This window comes from Anoplopoma fimbria, chromosome 4 (assembly GCF_027596085.1).
Source record: "Anoplopoma fimbria isolate UVic2021 breed Golden Eagle Sablefish chromosome 4, Afim_UVic_2022, whole genome shotgun sequence".
Lineage (NCBI taxonomy): Eukaryota > Metazoa > Chordata > Actinopteri > Perciformes > Anoplopomatidae > Anoplopoma > Anoplopoma fimbria.
In genome coordinates, this window is record NC_072452.1 from 8,773,873 (window position 1) to 8,801,633 (window position 27,761).

Genomic DNA, 27,761 nt, shown 5'->3' on the forward strand with positions numbered 1-27,761 from the left:
TTTTTTTTTTTTTTTTTTTTTTTAAACTTACAATATATGCCAGCGAATAGATATGTACACATAGGTTAATTCTCAAAGCTGTGGGTTTTAACTCATTAAATGGCTTCTTTTTTTCTCTTGAAGGTGGCACACACATCAAAGACTCACATTCACTTTAGAAACAAAAGTAAAGAAAAGGCAAGATCCCTTTACACCTAAAAGCAAAGGTTACAACTGCCTGTTAGTGCTTAGTGGGGCAGTTAAGAGACAAGAGTGAATTCAAAGCAAAAGTCCATTTGTTGCTTTTCTTTCCACCCACCCGAAAACATACACTGGGTTTTTTTTTTTAAAGAGTGAACACAAGCAGGGAACTAGAAGTCTAACAGTGTTTCTACACTACTGAACACTCCAGCTCTGTGTCATTTGAACCCCGTCCTAATCACTGTGGGATACAGAGTTGAAGTATCGTGGAGTGTCACCAGTGACTTCTACAAGGGTTTTTTCAACATTCTTCTGTCTTCAGACGATTTCTAAAAGCATTCACACTGAAGCTATACGTACAGTTGCTCTTTTACAACACCATTACCATGGCCTAAGACAATGACCTGACCAAGTTTAGTAGAAATTAGAACACATACATTACACAAACATGTTAGTGCTCCAACTGTTTCCTTCAATGTATTTTCTCTAGAAGATAAAGCAAATAAATAAACGTTTTTTTAACAGCATACCTTCAAAACAAGTGGAAATGACAAAGTTTTTTCAGGGTTAGTTATAGGTTTGTGCTTGTCAAGGTCATACGAAGGCAGATCTGAAATCTTGAACGGTAGGCTATATCTGTATATTGGATTTGGCTCACAAACAATGAAATAAAAATCCTAGTCTTCCTAAAAGGGGAAGAAAGTTCATTTAAAACTTGCCACTCACTGCACATATTGCTTTCTGCACAGACCTCCAGAGCTTTATGGCATCAGCACAGCCTTCAGACGGGGATTCCCCTCCCTAAAAGCAGTTACGGTGGAACCACATGCTAGTCTTCCTTTGTGGTGCTTTCTGAATAAGCAAGCAGTTCTTTTAGTATGCTTATTTGTCTCTTCTTTTCTTAAAATTCGACAATTTTGGTGGCAATGCTTGATTAAAATATTGCTAGTCTGAATCAACAGTTCATGCAAATCCTAGCATGCTGCCCTGTATCCAGTGGTTACACAATGCATTGGCTCTGTCAACAGGACAAACACACACACACACTATATGTACACACGCATACACGCTTGCCAGAGGAACAATGCTGACGTGGAGGGTGGATGTAGCACTTGTGCAGTTATGCCAGATGACCTCAAAAAGACGCAGTCCGTTAATCCATGACTGCTTTTGAACACATCTGTGTTCCAGAGAGGATAATTAGGAGTAGAAGAAACCCCACAGTTGCATGTCCCATCACTTGCAGTCCATAACGTCGGGCTTAACAGAATCTGCGTTTAACCACAGCAAGTCACACTTTCACAATAGAATTTGCAAATCTAAAACAAATATGGGGTAAAACTGTTTAAATGATCAATACATTATTGCAGAACATACATTATTAACAAGTCACTTTGCCCAACATCTACACAAACATGCATCTATGATGGTCAGGCATCGCCTCCAAACACAGACACCCATGTTGAAGCGTTCCTATTATTTTTTCTGCTAATTGCACTAGGTGTCCAGCCTATCATCCTCCGACTTACCACTTCCAATGCAGGACTCCCACTTTTTCTTGAACTCCACAACCAAATCCACCAAATAAAAATGAAACCCTGTAAACAAAAGCAGCAAATAATGCATTGTAGGGGAAATCTTTGGAATCTGCAACACGGGGGCAGAGAAAGAACTGGCCGGAGATCCCAGAACTCTGGCTATAGGCTGCGATAGGCAGTGGGTTTCATGAGACTTGGACAATGAAGCACAGCAGAGGTACAACAGGCTCCAGAAAACAATCCTGGATTGCTTATTGTTTAGGAAGGGGCAGGAGTGGTGGGTTGGTAAGCTATATTTACTGGTGGACGCAGGTTAGGTGGCAGGTGTCCCCAGTTTTGGGAGAGACTCTGGTGTGTGCAGCTTTCCAGTTCAGCACTCAGAGACAGTTCTCACTCCACCTCCCGGTGTACTTCCGAAGCATCGGCTCGGCAGATAGGACAAGTGCGATTGGTCTGGAAGTAAAGCGGCGACATTAAGCATTAATGTATTAAGCACAGCATATCAAAATATTCATATAAAATTAAGAGAACACTATGAAAAAGTTTGCTTATTAAAACTGGCATGAACTTACCTTTAACCATTTGTCCACACACTTTGCGTGGAATTCATGGTTACAAGGTAATACCCGAAGTAGCTGCCTACACTCAAAGTCACTAAAGCACACAACACACCTGAGGAGAAGAGAGGATTGAGTTAACAGGAAATAAATGCATCTATTGTGATTGAATAAGTAGTTTACTTAATCAAAAGGGGAGGAAAAGGCTTACAGCGTTTGTTCAGATAGATGATTCTCTGAGTTGAATCTGTAGGACGGAAGTTGCTCTATATCGGCTTTAGTGAGTCCACGTGGTTTCGCTTCACCCAACCTCTCCGCCAGATTCAGTAACGCCTAAGCACAGGGAGGGAGGGAGGGAGGGAGAGTGTGAGAGCAAGAGACAGAAACCTTTCACTAAAAAAGGTCTTGTACTATTTCTAGCTTTTAGAATGTATGGTTCTGATGCTCTGTCAGAATTCTAAATTATTAAACATTTTCCAAATTAAGGTAAACCATCAGCACCTCTATATGAAATTAATTGTAATTCCAAGTGGATTACAATGGATTGAACACTAATGACCAAACTAATTAAAATGAAGACAGCTCAAACCCAGTTTATACTGTATATTCAATGTGTGTAAAAAGATTTAATCAAGACTAATTTGCTATTCCATAAACCATCAAGCTAAGCCAGTGTTAATTTCGTTAATTAAAACTATGACAAAATATCTTCGTCAACGACCTTTTTAAATGACTGTGGTAAGATGGCACAGACTTCATTAAACACTTACAGTAACCATATCAAACATGTAATATCGTTGACGAAAAAGACTAAATTATAGTATGAACATTTTTTTTATGTATTTTAAAACTCACCAAAACGGTCTTTTTGCACTGTTCCACCAATTTGGTCAAAGTAAACGCTTAATTCATCGAGTTCAATTTGAAAGTATGGCGCCTCTTCACACAGTATTTACGGATTTCATAGAATGATCGAATAGTATTCTTCTTGAAATGCCCATCCCTACAAAAGGTGCATTCTTAATTTTTCAACCTCTGTTTTTCATCAGATAATGATAAGATGAAATGTTATGTGAAATAAATTTGACTTAAATTACAATATTATTGTTTTGACTGAACTATATAGTCCGTCAATCTAGTCTAGCATTTATATAAATCAGTATAATCTGATGGAAAATTATATTTGACACAGGTCTAAAAAAAACTAATTAAGAGAGAAAACATTAATGACTAGTGGTTGACTAAACTGTTATGACTTTTCTGCGACTAAAACTATATGAAACGTTAGGGTAGAGAAAGGGTAGTAATGACTAAAATGTTACTAAAACAAATGAGCATTTTTATCTAAAATAATTGCAGCCAAAATGAACACTAACCTCATAGTTCTCCATCTCCACATCATCCACATCCAGGTCTAAACTGATTGCTGGGCCCACTGCTGTTGGAGGCACAGGAAGCATTGACCTGAGCACAGAGAGAAACAAAACTTGTTGAGCATCAACACAATCACTGCAACTTCACTGTGAAGCAGCACCTCTTCTGCAAACACCAGAAACAAGGGGGAGCTAGAGTTGATAGCTTCTATCCTGCTTGAAAAGTAGAGATGCAGAAGCCAGATTGTATATTATTAAGCCTTACTCGGCTGCAGTGTTGACATAGTAGAATAGTTGATTGCTGAGGCCAGTACCTGAGTAAAATCTATTTGACATTCAAGTAAATAACCACATAAATAAAATTGCTTTGCTTCACAAACAGGGTGATTTGTACTGCAGGTACTTACAGGAAGTAAGGGAGAAAGCCTGGGTAGTAAGATGGAGGGGGAGGAGGAGGGGGTAGAGGTTGCTGCAACCGGTATCTCTGTCCACTCACTCGCCGGGGCAGCATGTGGGGATATGGCTGAGGAATGACACACAGAGATTCAGGGAATCATGTTGAACAGAAGTCTGTGACTAAAGTGAACTTGATAATAAACATTTGATAGCAAGTTTAAGAGTAGTCTTACTGCATTAGAAGGATATTGTTTAGGAAATAAAGACACACTGAAAATTCTTGGTGACCAAAATAAGTATAATAAAAAAAAAAAGTTAGAACAGTGCATACAAGAGCAGTTTTATAGTAATGCGACAATTATCTTGGAACAGTTCATATGGGAATACATAACAGCACCTGTCAAATACACGAGATGCAACATGTGGCGGCTTTAGAGCGGTTGGAAGGCACCTCTGACCGAGCTGTAGCTGAAAACGAGTAATGTAAGAATATGCTATGTTAAGCAAAGTCATTTGGTTGCTTTTCAATGAGCAACTATTAAAGCAAAAAACATGTCTTGCCGTATTAAGACACTAGGTCCCAAACTTTATTCTGACATTTGATAGCATTTTTACTAGCCAGTAACAAAAAGGAGCAAATTATGAGTTTTTTTTACTTAACTGAAAGTTAGACTTTGCCTAAACTGCCAGACTTTTTAGGCACAAGATACATTTCATTATCATTACTGTGCTAAGTTATACTTAAAATAAACTTCAGAGCAAGATAAGCTTCCTCATATTTTGGATTTATTTGATGCTAATCTTTGTGAGCATCACCAGCTTTTCTTTTCTTCCCTGTCAAAGGTTTGTCAATCTTGATCTAAATAACTGCCATTTAGTTTTAAGCATAAATCTGAACACTTATTTCTTTATTGTTCCAAAATAAATAAGATTCATACACCTTTTACACAGAGATTTAGACCCCTCATAGCAGGAATAGCGGAACTTAAAACATCAATGAATTCGAGCAGTTACTGCAATGCAATACAGCAAATTCATGGTATTAGTTAATAATTGGCCTTTGGACATCTATTTAAGTTTAGTTTTACTCACACTAGTACCCCCTACTTATATGCACCTTCTTAGGTATGATACACGTGCCCCCCCAACTACCATCTTGGTGCTTTTGAGCAAGTTAGAAACGCCAAGACTGCTGCAATATAGCTACTCAGTGGCCAGCAGTATGAGAAGGCAGTTGTACTCAGTGTTTCTGCAGGGTTTACAGAGTAAAATTTAAGTCCTTTTTAATACCACATAAAATGCAATGTAATGCGGGCGGCTGTGGTGTAGTGGAGAGCAAGGTAGTTCTCCAATCAGAGGGTCGGTGGTTCGATACCCGGCTTTGGCAGTCGATGTGTCCTTGGGCAAGACACTTAACCCCAAGTTGCTCCTGAAGGCTTGCCATCGGTGTGGACTGGATGTTGCATGAATGTTAGTTAGAGTCTGATGGTGGCACCTTGCATGGTAGCCTGTCATCAGTGTGTGAATGGGTGAATGATATGTAATATACTACTGATTGTAAGTCGCTTTGGATAAAAGCGTCTGCTAAATGACTGTAATGTAATGGAATGCTTGTTTCACAATTATTTCAGCAAAGTATGAAAGTATGATGGAAAACCAAAAAGGTCACTTTTCCCTCTTCTTTCAGCACGCTGTTAGAATAATTTAACAATCATTTCTAATGATATAAATATTTTTCTTCCCAATTAAACTTGGACCATTTGAATGTGGATACTTGGCATAAAATGGATGGCTTGATTAGCCACTCAAATTTTATGAATTAATTCAGGTTCATTTAAACTGTGCTGAATTCCAAATTTGGAGCATTAATTTAGCATCAAACAACAATTTGCTATGTAAAGATATAGTGGAGTAATGTCTACCTGAGCAGTGAATGAAGTCACACTTCATCTGTGTGTTGTTATCGGGGCTTCTCAGAGCTTTGTTGAAGGAGCTGGTCTGGCTACAAGTGTATGTTAATGCATGTGAGACCCAAATGTGTGTGCCCCACTGGCTAGTCCCGTCCTATGCCATGTTCAAAAAGCAAAGCATCCACCCTTCATATCCCCCTCAGGTCTACACAGTTATCTGTGTCAGCACTGTTGCCTCTGTTTGCACAGTTTGTGCTTTTAGCACCGTTAGCTGCAAGCCGCCATCCTCAGCCATTACCATGTTAAGTGTGGAGACAATCTCTCAATTATGGATATGCTCTGAATTTGGAACTTAGCACCTTTAGGTCTTTTTTGCAAGGACACTTGCCCATTATGAGACAATAAGCTTCAAAGCTGTTGTAGTTAGCAGTAGTGACGGTGTTTGCTACAGGTCTGATAGAACAGAATGGAACTCCACAAAAAAAAAAGGATCGAACAGCCTCCTGCAAGCACAATCCACTGTCCAAACAATCCCACGCCGTTTTTTCTAAAATATTAGTCATAAGTGCACTGTCAATTTCCCCAAAAACATATAAGAAAGGCCGTCTTACCACACCAAAGGGAAGCTCCTGATGCAGAGGCTCTTGAGGAAGATACTGTAGGGGCAGAGAAGGAGGCAGCGCTGGTGGGTGATGAGAGGGAGGGTAGGAGAAGGTCCCTAATGGGTGCTGGTCCCCTCTTAGGTCAACTTCATTGTCTACCCTCTGTAGAGGCTGAGAGGAGAGATAGATGTACAGGAAATGGTGTTGAGACATATGTATGCAAACCAAAAAGCTACTGATAACATTCAACATGCTTTGTTTTCATTCATGAGCATGTGTATGCTGTGGACTACTCACCATGCGTGGGTGCTGAGGCTGTAAAGGGACAAATTGGCTCAAAGGAGTAAGGTGCGGTGGCTGGTGGGGGGGTACAGATGGGGTTGGGTGCAATACAAAATGTTCGCTGGAGATCAGGGGTGGAAAGGCTTGATAAGACACTGGCATATGCTGCATGGTACATGCCTGTATGAGCTGTAGAGAGAAAAAAATACACAAGAGCGGACAGAATTTAAATAAAATAAAATCCCCCCCTAATTTTATTGATGTTATCATTTTAATTACACTATGAAGCAGTCTCCCCCTAACTAAAGCAAATGTTTTCCTTACATAAGCAGTAGGGCAATTATAATAAAAGCATGTTGTAAGCGTGTAGTGAACAGAAGAGATTACATAAAACCACACCACTGACAGTATTGGCACGACACTAATTATTATTCTGTTTGTTTCCACACATACACTAAATACCCTACAGAATCATATTTTATGTTGCTTAACTGTTTCTACTTCTTGTGCTTACATCAAGACTAAACCACAAATCCTGCACAGTAACAGCAGCAGATATTTGTTAGTCATGAAAGGTGACAGATTGCATGGCTGGTATGGTGTGCTACATGGATGCCACTGACATTTGGGCTCTTCCTTTTCAAACTCACAGGAGGAGGAAGGCAGCAGAGCAGAGAGAGCTGTCCGCTGAACATTACCGAGCATGCTGGGAGCTGCTGAGTGTTGCACCCCGGAAGGGGCTGCCCGGTGTGGATAGGAAATCCATGGGTCGTCACCGTTGTAACAGTGTATGATATTGGAACGGATCCTTGGTGCATCTTTAAAGAAAAGAATGGGGGGAGAGATGGGGTGACTCACAATCTGCGTGTCTGCAAAAAAGAACTAATGTATACTATTACACAACACCAGGCATGTTTCATAGTAAATATGCACATTACTTAGAAACATGTTTGGACAGACAACACATCCACAACTGTACCCATCAGGTTGTTCTTATTTAGTTACCTGGTCATGTAGATCCACCATGATGGGGCTCTGCTGGGGCAGGTGAGCAGCAGGGTGAAGCATGCGTGGTGGTGTGCTGGTGCGGCTGTACTGTCTGGACTCATCTAAAGGAACCTGTTGGTGATGTTGGGAGAAAAGCAGATGATGGAAGTTCTCATCCTGGACCAGAGAAGTGTGCAGTACAGGCCTGTCTCGTCTCCCCCACTGGCGTCTCACTGGTGGGCTGTAACATTACACAGAATAACAAAATTGCCACAGACAGTTCAATACATTGTACATCGTATTGCAGCCTCTGCCACCAGTGTATAAATGTATGTGCGAATGTTGCAAAACAAATGTGCGGTAAGACCAATAGCTCAATTAAAATGCAGTGCAGTTAATATACCATTTAATTACTAGCATACTTTAAATAAAACACAATGTAGCAATTTTTTTCTTCCTTTGGAATCTTAAATATCTTTTGAGGAAAGAAGCAAGTCATACTTCCAAGTTTTTATTAAGTTTATGTTGACAAGGGCTTATGGTGCTTGAAAATCACCCTTTTTTCAACGAGTCAGAGTGCAGTTTTGCTGGATAAAGCCTGGTAAACATGTTGTATGTAACAATTTTATGTTTACTTAATGTTAAATTACATTTAGGAATAATTAAGGTGCATTATGAGTTTTTTGTCCGTAGGTAAGGCAACAGTCACACACTAAACTACCATTTGGTTGATGTTAGAAGTATCCCAATGTCAGTTTACATACTTTAAAGTGAAATTCAACAAAATAAATGAAAAGTGTCTTTTATATAAAAAAAAGTGTCTTAAGGAAAGACAAGGCAAAGTTTGTACCTTCTCCTGAGATGCACCGGGGCGTTGCAGGGCTCTCCAAGGAACCTCCTTGGATTTAATGGGGCTGTTGGTGGCAGCCTATTTACTGCTATTTCCCATGGTCGCATTGGTGACGTCGTGCAGACGAGTCACACTCTGGGAACGGAAACTGTACAGTGGAGGCACTCGTATGTTGCCTCTGATTGTCTCAACCCTGCAAAAACACACCAATTGACAAAATCACAACCCTGCTTCTTATGCTACAGACAGAGCTTATTAATATAATGTATCTATCAACAGAGTACACAGTTTGGTCGTGGAAAGCCATGGAGTAAAAAAAATACTAAAGGTAGCTAATTTAGCTCTTTACAACAGGCATATTCCAGCTATCAAGTGGGAATTGTACAGTGTCAGTCACCTTTTTACACATCATATCCTAAATGTACAGACTTTCAAGCTTGATACACCACATACCCCAATGGGATTTAAAATGATGTCACTGATACTGGATTATATAACTATGTGCAAATAAAATATAACTTTGAATTACAATATAAATTGATAATTTCTATGATGACCACTCACCCGATGTTGGTGACAACTACTCTCCTTTACAGTTAAGGTTTATTCTCAAACAATCAGATTGTAAATTAGCTGTGCTGTAAATCCCCCCCAAAATAGGAATATAGGAATTAGGTTTGGATGATTTGAGAAAATGTTTGTGACTTTGTATTTTACCTAAGCACGTGTTTTTGTTCAGGGATTTTTTATCTCACTTCTACACTTCAAATATTCTCATTGGAAATGGCCTAAATACAAAACAACTGTGGGCACATTCAAGGTTTCTTGTTATTTAAATGTATACATTTTATTTTTACATCTTTTCCCTTTTGTGAGATGACATTGGCCACCCGTTATGACTGCTAGGTGTTTTCTAAAAACTAAAATTCATATTCACTTGCTCCAATTTCCCAGTAGCACTTTCAATTGCCGCTTTATTAATATACTTGAAAACTACATTACATTTTAAAACACATGACAGTGTTTTAACACATATCATACGACAATTACAAGTTTGATGGCCCTTAATAAAGTGATCCAGATCTGGGCCTTTTGAACCCAAATCAATGTAATTTCTAACACAGAAAGAAAAGCCAGTCTAGTTGTACAAATTCCAAAGTTACAATTTTAATTTGAGGGTATAATAAAACACTTTACAGGTGTTGCTTAAATAGAATGGCACTATTGTACATTGTTAAAGAGGCAGTGTAATTGTTGCGGTATATTCGAGGGCAGAATAAATAGGGGTCGCTGTAGCCTGCCTGAACAAAAACATGGAGAGCCATGTGCTCAAGAGACAAAGCAACAACAAAAGATGTGAAAGGCAAGCGGAACTGCTCGCCAACATGCGCTAGAGGAAGCCACCGCACCGCCACACCGTTTCTTACAAACACCACGTTAAGCCCAGCGCTCACACACACGGCTGCGTAAAAGCACCGACATGACCCCCCGGTGGGTCCCTCACTGTCCGGGACGCGTCGACGTCCCCTGGTGAAGGAGAGCAGCTAACTTTAGCCACGCCAGGCTAACGCTTTGTCCCAACCAGCTGCAGAAAACTGCTGCCGACAAGCCATTTAGTCAGAATGCTGAATTTAGGACATTAACACTGCATATTATAGTCATGTGCCACGTGACACCATAGGCATAAACCAGCATTGTTGCGCACGGGTTACAGGCCATGTGAGTTGGCCAACAACACACCACATCTTACTTTCTTGGCTACTTTGCTTGCTCGATGAGAAGGAGCGATGGGAGATGTTTGTTGCAGCCTCTGAAATGGCGTGGCCCATCCGGTTATCCTTGCACCCCAAAGCGACTACTGTCCCCCCGACCAGTCTGCTGTTGTTGTTTTCCCCGACAGATTTTTTGGACAATGTCGGACGGCGCTTACGCACGCTTCCAGCTGCTGCACAGACTCTCTGTTTCTCCAGAAAGCGCACAAGACGTCCTGTCCATTGAGGGCAGCGCTCACCTGAGCAGGAAACACCGCCGGACATGTGACAAGAGGACATTCGCTACACGACGACAGGAAACATTCCTTGGCGGGTGTATGTCCCTTGAATGCATTGTTATGACGAAGCCACGCCTCCTGCTGCGAGGGACCAATCAGAGCGCAGCAAACACAGACAGCAGACACCCAGACAGCCTTTGCTACAATGTATCAAAACAAGCAGTTCCGGTTGTTACTTGTAGCTTCCAAACAAAGGAGGTCAACAAACACTCAACAAATAAATAATTAAATATCCCTCAGACCGAATAATCTGACCTTTTTTTGGGTTACTTTTCGTACTGCATCTTGCCACCTATAGCACAGGCAGATTTATAGTGCAACTAGAAGTCACCAGTGGTGTGAAGTAAGCAGATACATTTACTGGAGTTGTATATTTGCATATTTTTGAGGTGCTTCTACTTTATTTCCATTTCCTACATTGATGCTTTGATTGAACTATTAAGCAGTGCCTATATAAAGCAATTCAAATTGAAGCTTCTCCTCAACATTTATACATTAAAGCGCTTGCATGCATTAGTAATAATGATCCATTAATGTTCAGCAACACTAATGGGAGCCATGCTGCACAATGAATACTTTTACTTTGAAGTGCATTATGTTGCAAATACTTCTCTACATTTGCTCAAGTAAAATTCAGGACTTTATCTGGTAATGTTGTATTTTTTATAGTGTGTAGGGACGCTTAAGTAAATAGATTAATACTTATTCCACCAGAGCCAGTCACTAGAAAGTACAAAATAAAAATAAAAGTTATCCAGAGGTTGAACTCTTTCCAAATCAGGAACATATTATTTAACCATTTGACCATTACTGACCTGAAAAGTTTTGGGGGATTTCTCAACTTAAGCATCTCTCTTGAGGCAACCTGTCTCACTTCAAACACAAAAACAGAAGTGATCAATTTAGCAATTTCGACCAAAAGTAAAATAGCATTTTAAATAATTAGCTTTAGCCCACTGAAAACATAGGCTACACCAAGTGTCTCTTTTGCATGAACACTGTTTTTGCAAAACCTAAAATGTTGGTCTAAAACTCTACTGTTTTGACTCTCACTGGAGGCCACAGTGTCCGGTACACTACCCGGCCGGTTATGTAATATTGCACTTGCATGATCACAAACACCCTTCACCAACTAGTGCACAAAATGTATAATCTAAATATTGTTGTAGGCCAGCAAATGGAGCTGCACAATACTTTATGTGATGCCTCAATCGAGGATTATGAAGCTTTATTAGGCCGTATGAGCTAGCAATCAGGCCCATTTTCTCCAGTAAGAGTTAATAAATAATGCCTTCGTCTGTTTTGAATGCTCCACTGCAAAGCACATGAATGCATCCCGACGTGTACACGCCTAACACAGAGCTGTATGAGGATAGCAACGGTGGTATGCCACATTGACTAAATGTAAACATTACAACATCGCACTCGGTAGCAGCAAAACAAGGAGGGGCTGGAGGATCAGCAGGATGACAGCCCTGATAGCCCGTCAAACCATCCCCCGTAAACACGCACTGTAAAGCCCCACAATCAACCGAGACAAAGCGATAACGAGAGGAGCAGCGTAGTTACCTGATTGTTAATGTGCAAACATCTGATCACTGATATTTCCCTTGTAATGTTCACATCTCGTTAGGCTAAGTGCGGCATCCCACGGTCAGCTGTTCCCGTGTGGAACATTCCGTGGATTTCACCACTGTTGTGAAAAAGGTGTTCAATATTAGACGCTCATGTAATCGATGCATTTTGTCTGTATGTTGTGCGGGTTTATGGTTTTGTGACCCAAGAGATTATTTCCGAAATCGCCACTTTTTGGTTTGGAAAATGGTCATCCAGTCACACGGTTGCTTTGAGTTTCTGCGATTCCCTGTTACACCCCCATTTCTGCGTGTTTCAGGAGCAGAGAGCACACGCAGTGCTGCCATTTTTACCGTAATGGACAGAAAAAAGTGTTCCAGTTTGTCTGGAAAGTTCAGGGTTGTTTATTTGTAATCTGGGAGAGAAAGCGAAGAAACATAAAGAATTCAGAACCTTTATTTTAGTAATAGTAGTATTGCCAAAGTGTAAAATACTGATAAAGGTAAAGCCAATACATTAAAACATTTGAGGGAAGGACAAATGCAGAAGCTCGGGCTGTCTGAGGGGCAGAAAAAAAGGAACAAGGCACCAGCTGCCTGCGGTGGAGCACCAATGGGTAGAAGGTTAAAGGGCACCCCAGAGGGCTTTTCATCGTGTTTTATCCAAGAGGGCTCTTTATTATTTAACTGATTGATTTAAAGTATCAAAAGTAAAAGTACTCATTATGAAGAATGGCCCCTTCCTGACTGTCATTATGTAATTGGCTTGTAAATTATAAACAGCATTACTATGTTGATGGTGGAGGTTGAGCTAAGTTTACCTACTTTATTGGGAAGTTTAACTCATAATGCATCATATTATCTTGATCATATGTTTCTTTTGTGCAATCTTAATCTACAACTATTAGGTATAGCTGCCAGATAAATGCAGTGAAGTTGTAAGAACAATATATCACCCAGAGTTGTAGTGTAAAGGGACAGGACATTACAGTACAGTAGAGTAAGTCAAAACTACTTTGTTACTTTTCTGCTCCTCAGTAATGTCCACGTGACAGGTTATGTTAAGTTTAGACACTAAGCAGGATTGGCACACTGTAAGTCCATAGTTGTTGTTTTTTTTATACAGAGGACTTACTTTAGTTTTTACTGAAAGACATAGAGCCCTCAGTGATCATTATTCCCCCAGCAGTTGAATGAGTGATGACTGGTGAGTTAACATTGATTTCAACCCATGCAAGATCTTAATGCAGTGCACTAGACTTTTGATTTATTTGCATTTGTGTTAGAAGTCATTTATCACATTTTGGCATTAATATTGTTACTGCCAAAATGTGATGAGTGAGTTAAAAAAAGAAAGAAGGATATACACTGAGACACAAGTATCCCCCCAAAAGCCAAAGAGATGAATGTCCCTTTTTCTAAGGAAGTAGATAATAATATGGCAAAATGGATACTGCTTTAGTAGACTGATATAGTTCCTCCACACTACATCAAAACAAGGATTATGCCTCAGAGGGTCCTTCCATATATATGCTAAATGACTGTAATGTAATGTAATGTAATGTAATTTATGTATTGGCACAAATAACTATAACTGTAATTGACATTTATGTTTCTTAATCCATGAGCCAAAGTGCGTCAATACTTATCAGGATTTTTTTATCATCTTGTCTATGTGGAAAGACCACACCCTGACTAACCCTGTGATCGTTTGATCATTAATTAAAGTTAGATTTTTTTTATTTTTAGGTTTCTGTTTACTGGATTTGCTTTGATGACACTCCCAACAATTTAGATTGCTTCATTGCAGGGACAAGAGTGGGAGTGTCGTGTTCAGTACTGTAAATCATAAACCAAAGTCTAATTGGTTTATGTGTATCAGAGTTCTAGGATATGTCATCAATACCAAGACAGATGTTGCTTATGAGTATGTGAATGATAATATTCCACACGTAGGCTGCCTTTGGTTGCAAACGTCTTTGTAAAAGGTCACATATTCTGTTCAACTAACTGAATGATTTTCATCATACACTCATCATCAATCAATCATTCAATCCCGACGTACTAAACAAAGGCTATTCTCCAATTGCAAACACTACTTTTTTGACTTAAGACACATTATAGGTCAATTTGACAAATTAGTATGGTTACTGTGTTTAAAGCTATGCTAGCAGTATTGGTACATGCATGTCACCCTTGAGATGAATTGTAAAAACTTTGATAATCACTTGACTTTCCCTCCAACAGTCAGCAGAGAGGTTACAATTTAATTTGGTCAATACCTTGGTTTATGACCAAGTACTAAATATGTAAGGCATTCCCATCAGCCTCAGCTGCACTCTGTGGAGTGCCAGCTATCAAGTGCTAGCATGCCAACAAATTATACTAAGATGGTGAACTGTGTGAACACCATACCTGCTAAGAATCAGCATGTTAGCAATGCTATTGTCACTGGGATGAGCATGACTCAGTTGTAAAAACATGAACATCCCTTTTAAAAAACGACAATTCTCTCTCTTAAGAGCATTTAGCATGACAGCTAAATATTTTGCAATAAGTAATAAGGAGGACAGAAGTGTGTTTTCATTTACCACCATTCCAAGGACTCCATTTTAAAATCACACTGTTACATGTTTTCTGTTGGGGTAAAGAGAAGGGGCAAAGGTCTGATAATGAATGAGGCCAGTGTGTGAAGATAGAAGAAGAGAAAATAATCCTTTGTGTAATAGCTTTTGATTAGGAGGGCAGGCAAAAAAAAAAGGGGTGGGGGGCTTACTGAGAAGAACTCATTAGGGAGGTACATGGATCTGTGCTTTTTGAAAAGGGCATTGGTCCACTGATTGGTTCTGATGAGACATGTTTTAGAAAGGCCCCTGGTCTTCCGCAATGGAAGCAAAGAGCCTGCTGTTGTTGCCATGACAACAGAATCACCCATTCAGAAAGAGCTCCCGGGTTCTGATGACCCAGTATGGCATGCTGCCATTTATTACTAGTGACAGGGCTGGCCAGCCAATGATGGGGTGAGAAGTTTGCCTGTTCCTTTCTCTCATTACTACCCAGGCTTAAAACAACCATAAAGTAGTCATGAGAGCAAACAACAGGTGGATATTTCTGTTTAATATATCAATTTCACTTCAGTGCAATGTTTTTGGGTGCGTTTTGTCAAGATACATACGCACGAAGGTTTACTACTTCGTTATTGGCTGTGCATCTCATACTTGTGTTAATCATTTATATTTACAACTGCAAGGCAATATTCACAGGGAGGAACAAGAGCCAAAGGTCTCATCTAGACATAAAGCGGAACCACCTCAGTGAATGTCGATCGGTAAGTCTGATTGCTACATTTTCATGTGATGTTTTTAGTTTTTAGTTATGTGATTTTTGCTGCTCTGTTGAATCTGACATAGTAAACTATCTTCTACTGTACTGTATAACTCTAGCGTATTTATAGCCTATACTCGTCTTTTCATAGATACATATTTAGTTAAAACAATTTTCAGTAGCATGGAGATATCAGAGTGTTTCATCTGCTGAAGTCCTAGCATTAAAAACCAGATGATACTGAAATATATTCAAAATAGATCATTGCTTATAACATCCAAAACCTACCAAAAGTGCAGATTCATTTTTGTCTCTGTCAATAAGAAAGTAGATTCGGGGAAAGTTGTGCAAACCGTCAAAAACGTAAGTTAACCGAGGGGTACTGTACAATGTCCTACTTGTTGTTGTCTCTTGAAGACTAACTTCATCTTGATGAGATTGAGAGGTTTTGTTCCCTAGTGTTGCTCATGTTATATTCAAATGTGTCTACTGTAGACGTTCTTGCTTACATTGGTAAACATGATGTAATTTAATTCTCCAATTTAACACAATTTTACATAAAGCAGATCTTGTCTAATTACCTCCATTTGTATCATTATTAAAGATGAAGTCACACAGGGCAGAGAGCTGACGCAGCTCTGCTCTCTTAGTCATGAAACGTTACAACATGTTATGAGACACTGCTCAGTGACATCACAACAGGTGGTGAAAACACATTGTTATTTGGGTGTGGCCAGGTGCAATATGCTGTTAAATTTCAACCCATAAGTGAATCACATAAGTGACTTAAATGTCTGAATTTTGAAGGTTTTATCAGAATAATCTTTTATTTTGCTTTGTAATTAGGGATGCAAGCTACAATTTTTGATTAATCTGCTGACCATTGTTTCAATTAATCGATGAATCATTTAGTCAGACATGCCCCTCACAATGTGAATTCTTCAGATTGCTTGTTGTGTCCAACCAAAAATAAAATCATAATACTAATTTACAAAATACAAATCAGAGAAAAGCAGCAAAGCTAAGTTAAGTATTTGCAATGTAAGCTGAGTTGGTCATCATTTTTAGCAGCATGGCTCTATGGATAGCAATGTAGGTCTCATGGTCAGAAGGCCGGTCCAACTCTTTGGGCCAGACTGAAATATTGTCATTAAAATGAATTGTTGAATAGATGCAAAAACTATTCAATACTATTAAGGAGAAACACTGTATAACCAATTTGTTAAATTCAAGTGTGGTGTTCAATTGTTTAATTGACTACTTGTATCAATCAGCTCTACTTATCAGATTGCTCATTCTTTTTATTTGCAGACATGGAGGGGCTCATAGGAATTATGCTAGTGTTGTGCCTTATCGGCTCAAGTAATGGTGAGTATTCAGTTAATTTTATTTCAATTTTGTCATTATGTCTTTACTAAGTGACATTTATTCATAATGTGTCTGTTTTCTACAGCAAATACCAGTCCCACAATCAACACTAAAGTTTACACTGTGTGTGAAGACACCCCCATAGGTACCGTATATACGTGTGTGTGTGAATTATGAAGACCTATTTTGTTTTACTTTTGTGACATTATACCTCAACAACTACTGCACACATTTATATATGTTCCACCAATGTTGTTTCCATAGGTGTCCACGTGTTCACGATTGACGCATCGGACGCAGAAAATGACCCATTGACCTTTACACTCGTTGCGCCCAATCAAAATTACTTCACAGTTGACAGTAACAGCGGGAGTGTATCAGTCCGTGCGACACTAGATAGAGAGGTAAAGTGTGGTGGTTAGAGAGCCTTCAGTACTAAATAGTTTAATTTGTATTCCGTATGTGTTTTATCAATTCAGACATTTTTTTTTCTTATTTTCTTTATTCTAGATTAATAATGTAATGCCACTTGGAGTGACTGTGTCCGATGGTCCGAATATTGTAAGTTTCAGTTAATGTTAATCAACCATTCATATCAGTTTGTTATTATATTATATTCAGAATACACCATGCAATGTCTTTCAGTCACCAGACAGATTAACTATCATATTATCAGAGGCCAATGACAACCGACCCATATTCCAGGCAGCTCCTTACGATATTGAGATCCCAGAAGTAAGTCAAACATATCAGTTAATGATTCTCTTAACATATGTATGAATCAGTTTATCTACTCCAGCATCAAACTGCCAATCCATCATGATGTCAAAATTAGCTTACACAGTTGATAACGTTGAGAGATATTTGTGTGTTGAATTTACTTTTTTTCATTTCCGTTTTTGTTTTTATTAACTTCCAAATCATCAGAACACCACCGTAGGCACGACACTTTTTAGGGCACACGCCATTGATGCCGACACTTCGACCGGTGCTGTTGTTCGATACAGCATTGATGAAGTAAGCCTCTTTTGTAAATCATGTAATTGATTCATATCATATTGTGATGTTGCATTAACTTTATTGATGTAATACTTACGTGGTATTTTCTAGGTTAGTCCAAGTACTGGATTCAGTCTTTTTAGCATTTCACCCCAAACTGGAGAAGTCAAATTAAATGGACGTCTGAATTATACTTCATTGAGCACTTTCTATCGGCTGCAGATTAACGCAACTGTAAGTACCATGCAATAGTAAAGCAATAGTTAGACATTTTGGGAAATTAGCTTATTTGCTTTCTTGCTGAGAGTTATGTGAGAATATTGATGCCACTCTCATGTCTGGGAGTGTTGACAAACTTCTCATTTAACTGTGGGCAAGAAACTGAATTAGCATATATTACAAAAAGTTGGATTCAGTTGTTTTTCCCAATATATTTCACCTAAACCATGAAATGAAAAGTTTAAGGAATAAAAAAAATATATTTGTACAAGGCATATAATGCTGATAATTAAATGTTGTCAAAAATCACTTTAATAATCTAGAATTATTAATGTGGTAAAAAAAGTGACATAACAATTTAGAATTTTGACAACCTTGTTTGTCCCGTTACAGGATGGCGGAGGTAGTTGTTATTACAGTACAATAAATTACCAGTCAAGCATTGCTTATTCCTTCGTTACGGTTACGGATGTCCCAGACCTTGACCCACAGTTCATTGGTTATCCCTACGTAGGGAGAGTTGAAGAGCATTCTGTTTTGGTAAGTGCTGATGCATTTTATTCTGAGTGCTGCATTGGAAAATGTGGCTTAACTGGACTAATGTTAATTTTCAGTGAATGAAATGGAGATGAATTACAAACCAGTATGTCATCCAGTGCATTCCATTCAGTTATGGCACATTTTTACTTTTCTTTGTGTTACATCTGTTTTTAATTCTGATGTAGCTGCATGTTCTTGTGTAAACCCAGGATTGATGTCTATCTTTAGCCATTTTGTGTGACAAAGCTGCTGCGTATCGTGTTGTGATATATACAAATCTACAGGCAGTAAGCCTGCTTTGAGTTGTGTGTAAATGTAAAAGTATTTTTTGTTTCTTTGCCAGGGCCAGCCTGTGTTAAAAGTGACTGCCCTGGACCAGGACACAGGAGTCAATGATGTTATCATCTACAGCATTGAAAGTGAGCTTGATCAACTCAGCTAGAACAATTTTTTGTATGTACCGATTGAGTAAGAAATGTTTTTGTTTCTTCCACATTGTTTGACAGATTCCACAGCAGAGGGCCTGTTTACAATCTCAACATCTGGCCTCATATCTGTACTGTCGGATATTGACAGAGAAGTTATTGGTGACACTGTTACCCTAACTGTAAAGGTACAGCTGTTTTTTGAGTAATACACCAGCTTTAACACTTAATATCATGATTGTTTGAATTACTTACATTCTGCGTCTTAATAAGGCTTCATAGCTTCATCCTCCCTCCTGCGGCTCCTGTAATGAGAGACAAGGAGGCCAAAAAGAATACAAGGAGTTTGTGAGGGAGGATGTGAGAACAAACTCAGATACCCAAACGTTGAGACAGTGACATTTTTAGTTTTTGTTCTGTTTAAGGCTACTGAGTCTAAAGAAAACATCCACGGGGTCCGAGCCTATGCCACAGAAACAGTACAGATCAACATCATCGACATCAATGACAACAGCCCGGAGTTTTACAAATGTGGAGAAGAGTGTGTGAAAGAGAGTCACTTCACAGGAGAGGTTGTTGAGCACTGGTTGGGCTCTGTTTTTATTAACATGACTGTCAAAGATCTGGATAAGGTGAGAAAAAAAATCAACAAAAAGAAGAGCACATTCTCAAACAAAATAAAATGCATCTTTCTGCATAATGAGTGAATTAAACAAAATGATGTCATGAATTTTCACAGACTGCCAATACTCGTCTTACCCTGGAGGGAGATGACAAAAACGTGTTTTCTGTGGAACCAGGATTTACAACTTCAGACAACATCGTTCAGCTTCTGGTCAAGGAGCCCCAAAAACTGGATTTTGAAAAAAACATCAAATGGTTCTGAAAGTGAGAACAATTAAAATCAAGTCTATGATCATAATAATTGTGAAATTTTTCATCTTTTGGAAATCTTATATGTGATATTTTTAAAGAACTTTATCAGTCTGAGCTGCTTCCCATGGTTGTAATATGCTACAGGTCATTGCGATAGATGAAAAAGATCCCGCCTTCCACTCCACTGCAACAGTTACTATTAACATCAAGGACGCCAATGACAATAGCCCTAAGTTCCCAGAGCACACCTATGAATTGAACGTTTCTGAGCACTCTCCTGTTGGGACAATATTTGCCACCTTAACTGTAAGTCCTTTACTATCTGGATTCTTACTCAGACAGTCTAAGCTTGCATATAAGTAACACATAGCACTTGATGAACACACGTTGTTTTTTTCCCCCCCAGGCAGAAGACCCTGACACGATGGATCAAGGCAACCTAACTTACAAACTTCTTCCAGAAAGCATGTATGGGAAACCAGTTATTCTGCTAATTTGAATGCAGCCACTGTGCACCTGTTGCTGTCTTGCTAACTGAGACAACACCCCTGAACCGTCTGTATCTGTGTTTCAGACTACTGTATTTTGATGTGGAGTCACACACGGGAAAAGTTTACGTAAAAAACTCAACTCTGTTGGATCGTGAGGTCAGATCTCTGTATTCAGCCACTCTGCAGGCCATAGACACAGACGACAAGCCCGGCAGCACGGTACTGGAGATCACTGTGACTGACATCAACGACCACGCCCCAATCATCAACAGAGACCCTTACCGGGAGTTTGTTAAAGAGGGTGAAGAGTTTGAACTTAAGATAGAGGTAACTATGAGACAATAAGGGAACAGTTAATATATCCAACTCTTAGGTGTTGGTGCTATATTTAAAAGGATTTATGATTTATTTAATTCTCCGTATCATAAAAAAAAGGCCTCATTTCCACAGATTGTAATTTAATGGAAAATAAAAAAATACTTTACCGTCTTTACTTTTGAAGAAAGCTTTTTGGAACCCGAAACTGTGGAGTATTTGTCAGAATTTTAGGGATGAAGGATGGTGACACATTTTTGTTTTTCCTCATAGTCTGAGGGTGATTTCACAGATTGGACAATAGTACCCATATTTCCATTTAAGAGTTGGTCTTAAGAAAGCACTCCACCAATGTAGCACTCTACACTTCACACTATAACTTTGTCAAACTGAAGTTGGTCAGTTCACCAAAAATCTAAATCGATGCAGCGGAACCAGAGATATTGTCTTTTTATTTCCAAGCCTTCTTCCTTATTAGAAACCTGGGACCTACATTACTCACATTGCAACTCAATCGCCAACTGTTTGATGGAAAATGCGGTTGTGTTTAGTTAGTAGTAGCTACTTTAGCCTCAAGCTAGTTGAGGAGCGGGCTACAGAGGTCTAGTCTCCCTAACTCCACACCCCAAGATCTTTTCATTTTCAGATTTGTAGACCTCAGCCCCAAATGATGCTGAATCACGTGACATCATTTGAGGCAATTTACCAGATTTCGCACAGCTCCCTCTGGGGACACAACAAACTTTTTTTCTCATATACAACAGTACTAGAAAACACCTGTAAACTGACTCACTGTAGATGTGTTAAATCAATGGAGATCCCTGTTATGCTACAGCATACAATAATATCTTAGATAATAGTATTCTTCCAATAAAGTAGCAACAGTTTAGAGAGGCGCCTCTCCTGCTTCAACATGACAATGCACGGGACATAAAATAGTTATTTTTCCAGTTTGTTGGAGAAGAACGTGATAGGCTTGCACAAAGCCTCAACCCTGTCTAACAGCTTTGGGATAAACTACAACAGGTAGCCAGGCCATCTCACCCAACATCAGGGCCCAACCTCACTAATGCTCCTGTGGCTGAATGGGAGCAAATCCCTGCTGCCAGGTTACAAAATCTGCATGTAAATGACAATAGCGTTTAACTGAGATGTCCAACAGTCACATATGGGTGTCCACATGTCTTTTACGGGTCTTCTCATACTTTTGGCAATGTAGCTTACTTGCATTATTAAGTAACTAATGTAATCTAATGTTTCTTACATGGACAGGCAACTGATGCAGATGACTCCGATACAGTTAACAGCCAAATAGTGTATGGAATCGTACCCAGCCTCTACAGTGATAACTTCACCATCAATCCTGACACCGGTGTGTTAACAAACAGGGGTGAGCTTGATCGTGAGGCCCTGGACCCGAAGCTGAACGGGGTGATTGAGCTCAATGTGACTGCTACTGACAAGGGTACACCACCATTATCCACCATGGCCACCGTTATCATAAATGTAGAGGTAAATCTTCAACAGTTTGTAACAAAGTATTGGTGCTGTGTTGCTACTGAAGCTGACACTCCTGGCGTAGATGATAATTGTCCGTTTTTTCATTTGATGCATCCCAGGATGTCAATGACAACACACCAACATTTGAAGCCTCCTCTTACAAATTCTCTGTCAGAGAAGGAGAAAAAGGTCAGTATTTAACTTTGCAAAGCAATTTCAAGTGGTCATAATTGTGTGGCTGGATAGTAATTATTTTTCCCATCCAATTAGGTGCCTTTGTGGGTTTTGTTCAAGCTATGGATTTGGACCAAACAGCAGAGTTTGACCGTATTTCTTTCAGCATTATCGAAGGAAGCTTTGGCAGCTTCATCATTCGCACCTTCGCAGAGGAGCGGGGTTACAGGGGAAACATCACTGTGGACCCCGACATTGAGCTGGACTACGAGAGCGCTCGCAAGCAATTCAAACTGCAGGTGGAGGCAACAGATCTGGAACAGAAGAAAGCTGTAGTGTTGGTGGAGGTGGATGTGTTGGACGTGAACGATGAGAGGCCCGAGTTCAAGCCAGCAGTGACAACTGTGATAGTGAAGGAGAACACGACCATTAGCGGGGTTGTTGGGATATTTACAGCACAGGACAAAGATGGAAACCACTCACTGGTCTACGAGCTTGAATCCATGGAATGCAGATGCAACTCAACTTCTCTGACACCCTGCAACTGGTTTATTCTGGATCCAACGGGGGAGGTCAGAGTCAACCCAGAGCACACAGTGGATTATGAACAATGTGACATGGTGCTGATAAAGGCTCAGGTGGTGGACAAGTACACAGAGAAAGGAGAGAACAATAGCGTCACAACAGGTTTGCATTGGGTTGTTGAAGAGATAACAAAAGCAGTAAAAGCATACAGACCTGCACACACATCTCATTTCAATTTACTTCATTTTTCTTTTGAAATATTTCAGGACAAATGGAGATCAACATTGAAGACATCAACGACAATGCTCCAGAATTCATTTACTCAGATGCTGTATTTGGTGAGTGTATATTTGTGATCCTATGGGTTTAATTTTATTTATTTAAGCAGCCTTTGTTTGGCTTGTGACCCCTTTAAACTGAACTTCAAGCTGTCCTGCTCAACAAAAGGCATTAGTCATTAGTCATAGTCATTTGACAAAAAAATTAAAGCAATAAACTTGATTTTTTGTTCTCCTTTGAACAAAGCAAAATGTGCAAATATACAACTTGTTGTCATTTTGTGTTTTTATCAACATTATAATTATAATTTAATATGGATTTTCTTTCTTTGGATTTTAGTTGTGGTGTCAGAAAGTGCAAGTAAGGGGACATCGGTAGCAGGAGTCACTGTGAGTAATGAAAAACAAATAACTGACATGATTTCAGCTTGTAAATGAGATATGTGACATGAAGTCTAGACATTCTTGCTTGTATCTTTTGCTGCTCTCAGGCTACAGACCGCGACTCTGGAATAAATAGGCAGATTACCTTTGAAGTAATCACTGTCCAATTTAAAGACACCAACAATCAAACAAGTAACCTGAGGATACTGTTCGAAGCCGTCACCACACAGCAAAAGGACATATATGTTGGAATTATTCAGTGAGTACAAAGTCATTCATCAGCATCATAATTTTGTTAATAAAACAACTAAAAAGAAGTGCAAAATGATCCGGAAAGAGACAAAAAAAACTACAAAGAGACTTAAAGTGACTTCATAGTGACTAAGAAGATGTGCAAAGCAACAACAGAGACTCAAAACAACTTGCAAAGTACACAAAAAGTCACAATACGACAACATCAACCAAAGAACTACAAAGAGACACATAACTACAACAGAAATGCAAACAACTACAAAAGGACAAAAAATGACCACAAAAAGACACAAAATGACTACAAAGAGACAGAAAACTGCCACAAGGACACACAAGACAGCCATAAAGGCAACTACGATGACTATAAAGAGACAGAAAATAACTAGATAACTGACTACAAAGACACACAAAATGACTAGAAAGAGACACACAACAGAAACACACAATTGCCACATAGACAGACAAGGCAACCAGAAACACAGAGTGTCCAGATGGACGACTACAACGAGACACAAAAGAACTAGAAAAGTGACTACAAAGAGCCACAAAATGACTAGATAGATGACTACAAAGACAATTAAAAAGAGACGGAAAATGACCAAAAAAAGGACATTATTACCTTAATGTGTATCATTCCGTCTGGGTGTCTTGTCCCTGTGTATGAGGGGTGGGGGTTGGCTGGGCTTATATATGTCTTAGCCAAGGGACCCATTGTCTCAAAATCTGTCCATGGCTGGACTGATTGATTCCACTTTTCACAGAACTAGCGAGGCGCTTGATACATCACTGAAAGGGAAGTATTTGGTAACAGTACGTGCAACTGACACCGCCAACCTCTTCAGACACACTGTACTGGAGGTGAGTGATTCAAATCAAGCGGCTGGATTTCCATTCATGAAAACACCAGACGGACAGTTTGACTTCAGCCGGAGTTAGAAATTCTGTTCTTATTATTATGCAGATTTTCGCAGTTGATGAATCATTTAAAGTGGAACTTGCTTTTACAAAACCCCTATCCTTCATTGAAGAAAACCTCAACCAAATCACCAGGTACATTTCTCCATGCTATACTGTGTTTTAGTAATATTTGAATCTGATGACCCTGACTTGAAGAATTTCTCAATGCTTAATTTAGTTGACACTGTCATGTTTTTCATCGGGGACATGCTATTTTCTCTGATCTCCGGATTTCCAGAGCGCTTGTTGCTGCAACAAAGACTGCTGTTGAAATTGTTTCCATCAGGTCTAACACTGCTGAAGCATCCAGGCAAGCTTTCTTTTCTCATCACCTCAATGTATATAAAAATATATGATGCAGTCTGTGAATACAGATAAAGATAACCAATTATTGGCTGGCTCCAACAGGAACTCAAACAATCTTCAGCTTTTTACTCAAATGTGTATACTGTTGTCCACTAGATGGTGCCAATGCCCCTGTAGACAACAATATTGTTGAGGACCAATTATTTGCTGATAATTGTAGATGACACTTGCAGCAACAAAATATTATTTTGATTTAGAATTTAAAACAGCTGAAATAATTAATTTGGGTTCATCATTTTAAGTGTTTAGGTGTTTTGTATAATAGTGTTGTATTTTTTTCTCAGGGTTTCAGGTAACACTATCATAGTGGCATATTTTGTCTACTCCAACGGGACTGCTCTTATCCCTATTGAAGTGGAAAGGATGATCTCTGATCCTCAACACTCTCTTGGACTTATAGAGCTTGGCCTTGCGGACATTGTGAGTATTAGCACTTTTAGAGTTTTTCTGAGGCCTCTTTTCTGTCATGTTGTACTTACTTTAACTTAATTAAGCAGCATTACCTGCCCATTGTTAGTCGCTAGATTAGATTTCCATAACTTCCTCTCCCGCTGCTGTTGATGCATAACTTTCCACTGTATTGGAAGAGATTTCCTTTTATACAGCACAGTGAGTCCCTGAAAAAGAAATCATAGCAAGGAGCACATCAGTACTGTTAACTGCAGAATATTTGTTGCCTTGTGGTATCTGATTAACAACGCAGAGGACAAAACTGTATTTGTCAAATTAATTTAAAAAAATTGATTGTTGTACATTTCTACAGTATTAATCAAAACTACAACATATTGAGCTTAATATGTTTTATTGAACCAAGGGTGACGGATTTTGGGTTTTGAATACCGAAATAATGAATACAATTTTATTAATCATTACTTTTATGTGCAAATAATAATAATCTGAATTTTATGACAGAGGATTTTATTGCAGAATAGCAAGATGTCTGTAATGTTTGTTTCATTACAGTATTTGTTTTTTTTTGTTTAATTTAATTTATAATGAATGAGTCAGAACTTGATCTGACAACAAGTGGCAAAATACAAAATGATATACACATACACAAATATACTTACACAAATATATTAAAGGGATTTGTTACTTGTGTTTCAGGGGAAGGCTCCTGTGATTGAACCAGACACTGACCCTGTGAAGTACATCCTGCTTGGGATGGTGGCCGGCCTCGTCATCGTGCTGGCTGTCCTCACCACTTCACTGATGTGCACTCGCAGAAAGTAATAAAAGGGATTTGGAATAAAATTAGGGACAGGATTTGATGGGACAACTAACTATTAACTGCAGTTTGTGACAGTGAAGTTTCTTAAAAATCTTTGAGACATACTTTTTGTATTCACAAATAAACTCACTTCTACCTACAGCTACAAGAGGAAGCTGAAGGCAGCTAAAGCCATGAACTCTGCATCCATGGTGACTTCTGACAACCAGAAAAGTGGTCCTGTGGTGCCGGGAACCAACAAGTACACCATGGAGGGGTGAGGAGACGACAGTTTTAACGAGAAAAATGAATAGATAAATGACTTGAAATATGACACGTTTGTCTTCCTGTGTATGTCATTATTAATCAACAGGGCTAATCCTGTTCTCAACCTCAACATCGACACAACCATGATCCTGGACATGGACGCGGAGAGCTCAGATGTGGACAAAGTGAGGTAAAGTAAACCTCTCTGGGACTGTCTCCGCCATCTGTTGATAGCAGTTATTTGCACGGTCACAAGGTGGTGGCTCACAGTGACACACGACCTCGCGCTCCACTCTGTAGCCGTGCTGGTTGATGAACTGGGAATGTTTCCAGCTGAACATTTTGTCACAGCATGCTCATGACAGCGTGTTGTGATGGAGGACTGGCTCTCCAACGTTGGCATGTGACATTTATTTAAATCAAAAAACCTTAACACGGATTTTTGATGGGGAAAAAAACTTTCTTTATGAAATTGTTAGTTGGGCATATGGAGGTAACTTTGGTCCCTTTGTTTTTCTTTTTACACTACAGCCTCAACTCCATGGACTCCGCTGATTATATGAGCATTCCTGAAAAAGATACATCTTTAATGGTGAGTTTGCATTTTAAAGTCCAAACCAGTTGTAATAATTAGAATACGGTTACATTTCAAAACTTGTCTGCTCCTCATTAGAACATGATCCAGGAGGAGGAGGAGGAGGAGGGTGACCGCGTGCCACTGGAGTACATTGAGCCTCTGGGTGCAGCCCTGGCTCAGCGGGGCCAAAAGAAAGGCTCTGGCGATCCTCGCGCTGGTATTAGTAACCCTCTATTCAGCACTACAGACCTGTGATGGAAATAAAGAAGGGAGAGACACTGACCCCCAGCCGCAGATGGACCTAATTTTGCTTCTCTATAATCAGTCAAACACATTGATGGTGTTGTATGAAGTCTTTGTGTCTTCAAGTAGCCTTCTGTTGTGACCAATAGTAATGAGTTATTGATAATATGCA

General features: G+C 39.3%; 2 protein-coding genes across 5 annotated transcripts; one reads left to right on the top strand and one right to left on the bottom strand.

Moving 5' to 3' along the window:
* On the bottom strand, positions 1–12,384 carry rnf44 (ring finger protein 44). Of its 4 annotated transcripts, none has more exons than XM_054597923.1 (11): positions 12,295–12,384; positions 8,676–8,868; positions 7,844–8,066; positions 7,489–7,656; positions 6,854–7,027; positions 6,566–6,727; positions 4,056–4,171; positions 3,652–3,739; positions 2,487–2,608; positions 2,291–2,390; positions 1–2,171 (listed from the first exon to the last, which is right to left on the bottom strand). In XM_054597923.1, exons 2-11 carry the CDS (start codon positions 8,780–8,782, stop codon positions 2,109–2,111), a joined length of 1,323 nt encoding a protein of 440 aa, XP_054453898.1. In that variant the 5' UTR covers positions 8,783–8,868; positions 12,295–12,384; the 3' UTR covers positions 1–2,108. The 4 variants fall into 4 exon arrangements, with proteins under 4 accessions (XP_054453898.1, XP_054453897.1, XP_054453899.1 ...); XM_054597922.1 differs by lacking the exon at positions 12,295–12,384 and adding an exon at positions 10,426–10,947; XM_054597924.1 differs by lacking the exon at positions 12,295–12,384 and adding an exon at positions 10,426–10,945 and having other exon boundaries at positions 7,537–7,656.
* Positions 10,588–27,601, top strand: cdhr2 (cadherin related family member 2). Its single transcript, XM_054598180.1, is given in 32 exon segments — positions 10,588–10,762; positions 16,935–16,991; positions 17,077–17,136; positions 17,256–17,395; positions 17,502–17,552; positions 17,637–17,726; positions 17,919–18,008; positions 18,102–18,224; positions 18,603–18,749; positions 19,093–19,168; positions 19,256–19,362; positions 19,600–19,806; positions 19,914–20,040; positions 20,043–20,062; positions 20,195–20,356; positions 20,457–20,518; positions 20,625–20,868; positions 22,129–22,368; positions 22,476–22,545; positions 22,627–23,217; positions 23,322–23,393; positions 23,674–23,723; positions 23,825–23,976; positions 24,731–24,827; positions 24,931–25,019; positions 25,165–25,236; positions 25,577–25,712; positions 26,400–26,521; positions 26,666–26,779; positions 26,876–26,959; positions 27,301–27,361; positions 27,443–27,601. Coding segments are annotated over 32 exon segments (4,047 nt in total).
* Positions 27,602–27,761: the final 160 nt, after the last annotated feature.

Coding starts and splice junctions, on each gene's coding strand:
- rnf44 (XM_054597923.1), bottom strand. CDS start 8,782: ATGCGACCATGGGAAATAGCAGTAAATAGGCTGCCACCAACAGCCCCA. Junction 8,067..8,675: donor CCGGTGCATCTCAGGAGAAG/GTACAAACTTTG, acceptor GTAATGTTACAG/CCCACCAGTGAGACGCCAGT. Junction 3,740..4,055: donor GGCTTTCTCCCTTACTTCCT/GTAAGTACCTGC, acceptor CTCTGTGCTCAG/GTCAATGCTTCCTGTGCCTC.